The sequence below is a fragment of the Pyxicephalus adspersus genome, chromosome 2 (assembly GCF_032062135.1).
Source record: "Pyxicephalus adspersus chromosome 2, UCB_Pads_2.0, whole genome shotgun sequence".
In the NCBI taxonomy this organism is placed as follows: Eukaryota; Metazoa; Chordata; class Amphibia; order Anura; family Pyxicephalidae; genus Pyxicephalus; species Pyxicephalus adspersus.
Window position 1 is genome coordinate 13,789,846 of NC_092859.1, and position 9,700 is coordinate 13,799,545.

Consider the following 9,700-nt stretch of genomic DNA (forward strand, 5'->3'; position numbering starts at 1 on the left):
TGATCACCCTGTATAAATAAATAAATGGTCCTTATAGAGAACTCTCTTTCTGATTATTCACTTTAAGGTCATTACAAAGGACAAGAGGGCACTCTTTGCGTCTGGAGGAAAGAAGTTTAAGCCCTGGATAAGTAAGGGATTCTTCACTATAAGTACTCGGAAAATGTGGAATTCGAACCCTCAGGAAATAGTTTCAGCAAATACTATAGATTGCTTTAAGAAAAATCTGGATAATTTTCTAGAAGCAAAGAATATAACTGGGGATTAAAGTTATAAATTAAAAAAGACAACAGAGACTGTTGATCCAGGGAGCATTCAATTGTCTCACGGGATCAGGAAGGAAATTTTATTTCACCTGTTGGAGCAAATTGAACCTGGATTCATGTTTTTATGGCCTTCCTCTAGATTAGCTATGTCTATAGGGTTTTTATCTGGGATATGTTTATTTCCCAGTGGTTGAACTTGATGGACTTGATGTCTTTTTTTCAATGTAACTTCTAAGGTGGAATTTGGCTTCTTAGTATATGTGTGCTTCTCTATTTAGGCAAAGCACTGTTGTTGTTTTTTTGTTAGTCATCTTTATATGCTGCACAATACAGGGTTTCCTAAAAAGCTCATATAATATCGATATTGATATCGATAATAATTTATCATCTAAAAAAAATGTATCTTATTTATTAAAGAAATTCTTAAACTGCCATTAATGTGAAGGTTTGCTTGTAAGATATTTAAATTTGCTCTATTTAGCTTTATTTGCTTTCTGCAAAGGAGAACCTTCCTTTTGTCTTGGCAAATCTCAGGTGCTTCAGGTGTCGAAGCATGTGAAGATCCAAAAGTAAAAAGTGCCAGACTTATTGCAGACTGAAGGACATGTAATAAGAAAAACCTCAGTTAAACATTAAACTACAACTCTGGCCAAAACAAATATTGCTATTTTGGCTGAAGACAAGGATTTCATCTTTGATGCAGGCTTTCCAGGTAGACTACTGACAAAGGAGTAATTGGGCCTGATTTAATAAAGTTCTCCAAGACTGGAAAAGATAGACTATAATAGATGAATCTGTGTGTTACCAGTCTTGGAGAGCTTTAATAAATCAGATCCATTGGACCTGATTTAATAAAACTCTTCTAGGATTGCTGGATCATGTCATGAATGCTGGATGTTCTCTCATGCTATATCTTTTCCAGTCTTGGGGAAAATGTTATTTCTAATTTTATTATATTAGTCCCAATATATGTATACTATTTTTTTACAGAGTTGTAAACATAGATATAATTATTTACAGAAATATTGGTATTTGTATATTTACTATACACAATTGTGTGTTTGGTTGCCTTACTTCACAGCTTTGGTGTCAATTCCTAGCACAGTTAATGATAGCTTTGACATTTGCACACAGTAAGTATCTTTAACTCAAAGTGCTTGGAAATCAATTGTAAATAGGCCTGGGGTTTGCAAGGGCTATGCTTGAGTGTTAACAATACAGACTGGCCTGGAAGCTCCATTAATGAGTATTGAGCATGGACTAATGGGAAACACCAGAGGTGAAATATCACTATTGACCAGTGTGTGCCATATACATTCATAAAGCTGACTCTGCCACTCTGCTTCCATTTGTGAAATACATTTTTGATGTTCTTGGTTGAACTTTACAAAGCATGGCAATCACACAGCCTTGTGCTGAACAGCCAACTTCATAATAAAATAAAATTGTCAAAACAAAAATAGGGCTTCCATTTACTGGCATTAGATAGCCATGAGATATGCACAACGTGACCAGACAGTAGGGTCAGGTAAGTGACCTGATTTTCTTTTTCTGCAGATATCTGTTACAGCTTGGTCACCTTCCTGCACCCAACTTGGAACTGGACAGTAAAGGAGCAGCAGAAGTAATCTTACTTTGCTATCTACCTTTGCTATCTACATTATCATATACACGGCATGTACTGGTTGGGTACTAGTGCTGCCCTTAACTCTTCCAATCTAGGTGTTGTTGTACACAAGGATAACAAGTGGAGGGTGCCAAGTATATATCAGGTATTGACAATGCATGTAAAAAATATTGATTTTTGTAATAAACTTACTACTACACAAATACACTTAACTCTAAACCTCAACCTATGTAGCAGCATCACTAGACAATTTTACCATCTGAAGTTACTCGCTTCATGTACTTCCTGGCCAAACAGAATTACAAAGGCTTAGGAGAGTGAAACATACAATATGTACGCGAAGCATGTTTTTCTCAGCATGCTTGGAGCTGTGCTTCAGATTTGCTGTCTTGACATTATAGATGGGCCCATTAGAGTGAGACCAATATATTGTTTCAACTGTTTTCCTTTGATGGCCGGAATAACCCAAGGTTAATATAGAATGTTTGTATTGTGCTTGGACCTTTTACATTTAACGCTGGTTACACCGGTTACTATATCATGCCTCAATCTGAGGCCTGTCTGGACAGGAAAACACATAAATATATCACTGAGCGCTGTAGCGTTAACTCTGCAAGCAAGGCGACTATTTAAAAGAATCAGTGATCAGGAAAATGAGTTAAGAGGACATAATGGAGCTGCATAGCCCAGTGTGCGAGTACTCACATACACAATGTAGACTTTTCTGATGGATCAGCTCCATTACAGCCTGCCAGCCTTGAAACAAGCTTTGTAAATGAAATGCATATTTTTCTGCTCTTGAACTCTAACCTTACTTATCAGCTTAAATCACTGTTATCTGATTGGACTGGTAGTGAAGCACAGTCTTAGGGGGTGGCTTTTTTGAATGCAGCAAGCCAAGCTTTCTGAGTTTGTGATACAAGAAATGAGCGTAAATTAAATAATCAGCTGAAAATGGTCCAGTGAAGAAACAACCTATAGCATGTCAATTGCTTGACCTTTATTACTGAAGTGTGAGTGGAATGACATCAAAGTGGGCAAACCTGAACCCTTTTTGACCAAGACCACAGACATGTGACAGCACCACTGATTAGTTAACATAATCAATGATGTTAAAAGATAGGTATACTTTAAAAGTTTTGAAAGTTCACTTAACTCTAGGCCCTTTGGCTAAAATAAAATCAGCCTTCCCCTTTACTATATCTGTTAAAACCGGAATTTGAATGTGGCGATGCTGCAGAGCTCTCAAACCAAGTGACAATCTTGGAAGCTGGCCAGGAACATTCTCAAACTCCTCTTTCACTTACCAGCTTACTATAATATCATACTAGGGTTGGGCTGGTTTTATACCAAAGCAACAAAAATCTTCTTGGCACCAGCAATACACTTGACATTGCCCCTCTTTTTGATTATACCACAGATTAGGTCTTCATAACCCATGGGATGTACCCAATGGAAGCAGTCTGTATCATAAAGAGTGATCACTTGAAGTGGGCATTTGAAGACTTTCCCTCTTTGTACTGGAGAGGTATGAAAACTCTTGACCTAGCGTGTCATGTGATTGTAGATTTAGATGAGTATACTTTTTTTTGTAAAGAATTGGGTGATTAGCTAAAGAGAGATGAAGATGGGGAATTTCCTGGTGCAACTTAAGCCTTAAGACCAAGACATGTAAGGTTTTTTATCAGGTTAGCATAATTTATCATTGCATGCAACTTGCACTTTGATTGGTGGCTTTTTATTTCTTGGATTTCAGTTTTAGCTTGTGTGAAGCTGTTTTGTGACTCATAAAGGCTCATTCATATCAAAGTGTTCAGATCAAAGAAACATCAGTGAGATGTTAAAGCTGAACTGAAGGAAAACAGCATTACACTGCTGAAATTTCTCTTTTTCTCCCTCTCAATATATATACTTTTTTATCTGCCAAAATTCACACACCCTACTAGAGCAACATGATAGAGCCCAGCAAGTGACACTACTAAGGAAATAGTACTACTGGGATTACATTCAACGTGATTTTTTAAACAGTTTTGATCTTTTAATCGCACTGCTTGGTTAACAAATATGGCTGTGAATGGCCTATTGCTGTGATTAAAGTTGATGAAAAACAACTAAATTGTATGGCCAGCAATATTTGTTTTCCTGCCTGCCTCTGAGGGCCACTCCAGAAAATCACCAGTAGAGCAGATCCTTAGGTTCCTTGGAGGTGAGGCAAGCTGACAAAGAGGAGCTCATGCAACTTGAGGCGAGAGCATTATTTTGTTTTTGCAGCCTGGTTATCATATAGGATCTACACATGGTACAAACAAAGAGGAATTTAATACAGTTTGGTTGCATTTCTTATATCGTTTCAGATTGCCAAGTTTTCATATACATCTCCAATAGAGTATTACATCAATACCATACCTCCCACTTGAGAAGAAAATATGTATTGTGTATTGCATAAATTCAATGAGGCATTGTATCGTTTTTCTTAAACGTTTATTTTGGTTATAATAATAAAGACCTATACTTGAGTTGTATCTACAGGAAAAGGTAAGCTTTGGGCAGAGCAGAGAGTGATTAAAAGCCCTATAAGGTTTTTATTGCTGTCAATACTTCATGAGAGAAGATCTGCCCACTGGGACGGTGCAACCTTACAATGGGAATACATGTTCTGGTGACAACTTTCCAAAACACTTTTTCACTTCATAAAAAAGGGCCCATTTCTATTACATCTAAATGTTTTTATATCTCTCAGGGAGCTCTTTTTTTATTTCCCCTACAAACCTCCTGGAGCAATTATGAAGCTTCCCATCTATTTAGTACTGTAGAGAATGCAGTGGAAGAATGAGAACACACTAAAACACTCAACGGTCAAGCTGGGTAGAAACAGAGACAAGAGCTCTGGTTTATATAATAGGGCGCTCTCATTGTCAGAATCCCCAGGAAATAAATTTAAGAATCTCTTGATGAAGACTGTAGGAAAAAACATGTTGAGGATTTACATTTTTAATACAAGATTTTATTAAATGGCTTTACACTATTCAATTGTATTTCATGTGTAAACTGCTTTACATAAAAGAAGGACACGAAAGGACATTCAGGAGGTAACGAATGAAAGAGTTTCAGTAGAGAGTGACAGCAAAGAGCACCAAAGCCAAATTGAGATTTTAGGAAACTGTAGGAAAACTAATGCCTTGGCACCTACTGATACTCATCGAGCCTGCATTTCCCCAATTCTTCTTTTAGGACCCCACCCAGCAAAAATCACCCATGCTGGGTGAGCATGTAACCTTCTTCCATGTAAAAGAGCTCAGTTACAGCAGCCAGTCGCTAGGCTTAAGTATTGGCATGGGGGGTGACCATGCCGAGATCTTTTTTCCGATACAGATAACAATGGAGAATTTAGTGCCAAGTGGAACAGACAAAGGAACAGCAGGGTAACACTGGCAAGATGTCGGTGGGTTAGGTACATCTTTGCAAAGATACCAATACTTTGCCTAAAAGGGTCGAGGTGTCAGTGTCTCATTGAATAGTTATTCATTATATGTTTTATTGGCAAATGAGTCACGGAGTACGGCTGAAATTGAGTATTTGGAAGTGGCTAATAAACATGAAGTGCAGCTTTATTTAGATTTTATATATAAAGAATTGCTTTAGAAGAGACTCTTCTATAATGGAACAAATTTCTTATCCTGGACAAACCAGTATGTTATTAATTATTGTATGCCATAATATATAACATATTACATTACAGGAAGATGTTTTTTTTCTGTTTTTAAGTACTAAGGTGATTTTTAATGTATTTTTAAAGCGTGTAAATTGAAAACCATTAAGCACTGACAAGATTAACACGTTTTTTCACAAGTTTAGGACATGTTAATGATCTTGTAAATGTCAAGTGAATTTACTATGTTGCTAAATGTTGTACTAAACATTTCAGTGTAATAAAAATTTCATGTACATTAACTGGGTACTTTCCCATTTAAAGGAAGTTGCTTATCTGCGTATAATTCTATTGTGTGGGTTCTTCCACCCAATGCCCTTGTAGAGGAAAATTTGAGTTATTTTGTAATTGTAACTCTAATTCTTTTTCTGTTTTATAATTGTAATCATGTTTTTTTTTTTAATTTTACTTTTTTTTAATTTTTACATTCTATATTTATATGTCTGTACTGCTTATAATGATTTATAGATTTTTCCTGTCCCTGTAAGAGGTATGGTGGTCAGCACCCTACCAGCAAAACTGCTAAGAAGACCTCATAAGTCCAAATGTGTATTGGTTTTAGCCAATGACTGTAATTTACTAAGTGTTAGAGTGTGTTCATTTTCAAATTGAATTTTCTTATTTATTAGTGAATGAGGTGCTTTGGAATAAGTAACCAATCATGTGCAAAGAAAATTAGAATAGTAAGATTTTTGCTCACAATTGGATGATTACTCAACACAGCTTTACCTCATTCACTAAGCTATGTAAAAAATTGCTTTACTCATTTAGTAAATCCAGGGCTGCCATGAGGTGGGGACAAGGGGTACTTCTGTATGAATCAAAATGTAATCAAATGAGCTTGACTTTTGCAGTGATGGAATTATTAGATATAGAAAGGAGGGACTACTATTGTAGAAAAACTGATATTTGCTTAGAGCCCTTAGTTTTCTGATACAAATAAACCCCAGAGCTCAGTTCTGTCTGAATGACCTTGCCATGATATTACAGGTATGCCAGTGATAAAACCAAGACTGAAGAGCACCCTACAAAGCAGTCAGGAACAAAAAGGCTCAGCATTTTCCTTTTGGATTTTCTCTTTGAGCAGATTCTGCTAAACTTGAACAAATATGCCCACTCTGACATGATTGTTTTATAATTAAAACACAATGGATTCATTCATGAAGTAACAATATGACGTCCGATATTAAAATAGGAGTTAAAAATCAGCCGCAGCCTCCTACCTGTTCGAATCGGCATGAGTTATGGAGATCCTTGGAGGGATACGCAGGGGAAGAGTTGTGGGTCTCTGCATGCTGTCATAGTCTGGGGAGCGAGCCCTCTCACCAGGTTTCCAGGGTGGTACCTGGAGGGAGGAAGAGGGCCGCCTCCTTCCCCTCCGGAGATCTGCACCCAGGGTGCTGGACGACGTGTAGGATCTGCTGTACCGGCCCGATTCATCTTTTGGTTTCTGCTGCAAGTAAAAAACAAAATGGTGAGGCCTAAAGACTTTTAACAGTAAACAATTCGCTAGTCCCAAGTGTGTATAAATGTTGCAGAAGATCAGGATCTAGTCTCCTTTTCATGTTTTCCTATTTCTCCTTAATTCCTGATTCAACAATGCAGCTGTTCACAGAGCTCAGAACTTTTTAGTCAAAACTATTTTGTTTTTTATCCTAATACATTTGTTCTTTCTCCTGTTGTTCTTAAAATATGAGTTTAATTAGTGTCCATGAGTACAGTCTATCATTTGCTTAGAAATGTATGTCCTAATGTCTGTGGTTACACTTCATGCTCTGTTCAAAATGTTTTCTTTTGTAGCCACCTCATTGTATCATAGAGAGCTGAGACTACAAGTTTAAACACCCCCATTCATAATACACAATGCAAAGAATCATGGGACATAGAGTTTTCTTTTAGACAGGAAGCTGATATTGCAGCTACTCTGTTGCCCTCTAGAGTTCAGCTAGAAATAGTGAAAACCAGCAGCCTTTATAAAGATGGACTGCATTATTTAACCCTAAATATAGAACAACTCCACTACTGTAACCAATAAGGCAATTCTGCATATGTGTAGTGACACAATTCCAACACTCGCATGGCATGAGCAGAGTGTTGACCTCAGCATGGTGATGCTGCTTCATTGCCAATCTTTGGGCGGGTTGGTGACTAAGTTCCATATGGTGGACAAAACAAAGGTCAGGGAGCTGGCTGTGCTGATTGCCACATGTACAGGTCTACCTGAACAAATTATATCTAAAAAATATTTTAGGCGTTAAGGAAGTTCACAAATATTTATTTCACATGTGTACTTTGTGATATGCCTAGGAGTTCAGTTCAGTGAATTTTATAGTCCACATCTTTGTAAAATGTTAGCTAGCTACTGTGTTAATAAATAATAATGATGGGGACTTGGTAAATAGAAATGGCTTTGCCCATTTCACAAGTCATCCACTGCAAATTGATGATTCTTCTTCTAGCCCCTCGCTGTGCCTGCAGCAGTTCTGCAGACATGATGTACAGGAGACTGGCGATAAAGTCGTGCAGCGCTGTAATTGTGTGTGCTCTCTCAAGGACGCTATCTTGGACGCACTCCGGAGAATGTCTCGTGTGTTGATTGAAGTTTAATTAGAAGTAAGTTACGGGAATAGAGAAGCGCTATTGAGGTGGAAAATGAAATACTTGTTTTTGTAAAATGCCAATCTGCTGCACTCACTGTTATTTAATTATGAAAGCAGAGAAAGGAAGCCCACGTACAAGCCAACATAACAATCATTGTATGTAAGGACTTAATAAAAGAACACCTCTAGGTAAATATATAAAACACCCTTTAGATCATTTGTGTATTCTACCAAAAAGTTATTATAATATTTTTCTGTTGGCTACTGTAATTATCGGATTTCAGTCTCATACAGAGTTGCTTTATGCATCTCAAAGTGATTCAGCTTGTGGAGGGTCAGGCATTTGAGCAGAATTTATGGGGGAAAAAAGCCTAGGGTGGGCGCCATTGTGCTGCATAGATGTGGCTGTATAGATGTGCGTTGTACAGAGCATTGTGCATTTGAATAGGATGTTTACTGCATGGCAGTGCACCAAAAGAAGTTGATAACCCTTTTTTGTTTAAAACCTGCACCACAATGCACGATAGAGGGTCACCTATGGTTGTAGTGTGTTGTAACGCAGGCCTGTCATTCTTACACTGGTAGGAGGCATTGGGGTGCTATTTGCACTTGGCCATTGCCAAACTGACTAACACTGCATTGCAATAAGAAGCATTATATGCATTGTGGTAACGGTGCACAAGTGTGAACAAGAAGAAAATAATGTACAGTGTCATATAAGTAGGACTAAAGTTGATCCAAACACAATCACTACAATATCATAATAGCAATACATGCCATTTACATTATGCCCCTGCATAGCCAACCTGTCACTTGCCCCTGATGAAGGTTGCAACTGGCTGTATCAACAGGTGTATTTTACAACTGTCATCAGGCAGCTGGACCGGTGCAATGATATGCAGCCAATGATAAGAGCTAAATGCATAAAAACAATAGTAGACAGTAAGTGCTTAAAAAAATCTGCCGAAGATCAGAAGTCCTAGTAAAATAGAGTTCAGTCTCGTGGGAATCTAGTAATGCCAATGCAGTGGAACTGACTGGCTGACCAAGATGTAAGAGTGGCACTGGACCGCTGCAGAAAAACTGGTGATGTCAAAAGATGTGGACGGCTACATCAGAGGGACTGTAGAAGATGTGGGTTGGGGTTAAAGCAGAGGTGTCAAACTCTGGCCCCCAACGTCTTTTTTTTTGGCCCCAAAAGGAATCTTAAATATGAACTGCAGCTGGCCCGCTACTGCATTGAAATAGCGCCACTACTACAATTCCTGGCATCACTCGTGTATATAGACCAGCGGGCTCTCTGCCTATATGTGGCCCGGCATTGGACTGTTTTATAGACGCAAATATTGCCAGGAATTTTAGTAGCGGCACTATTTCAATGAAGAAGGAGTTTCAGCGGCGGGCCACTCATAAGATAAGAGCACCCCCCCCCCCCCTGTACTTTTCCTTGCTATTCCAAGGCATGGACTTAAATGGTTGGATTTTATTGGAAGAATAT

At 38.1% G+C, this 9,700-nt stretch overlaps 1 protein-coding gene across 1 annotated transcript in view; it reads right to left on the reverse strand.

Annotated features, from left to right (window-relative positions):
* The window catches only part of PDE4A (phosphodiesterase 4A), a 301,715-nt gene extending 294,673 nt beyond the window's left edge, over positions 1-7,042 (reverse strand). The window contains exon 1 of the mRNA XM_072399609.1: positions 6,826-7,042. Coding sequence (XP_072255710.1) covers positions 6,826-6,896 — 71 coding nt within the window. The 5' untranslated portion in view covers positions 6,897-7,042. The remainder of the gene's footprint in view (positions 1-6,825) is intronic.
* Between the last annotated feature and the right edge of the window lie 2,658 nt (positions 7,043-9,700).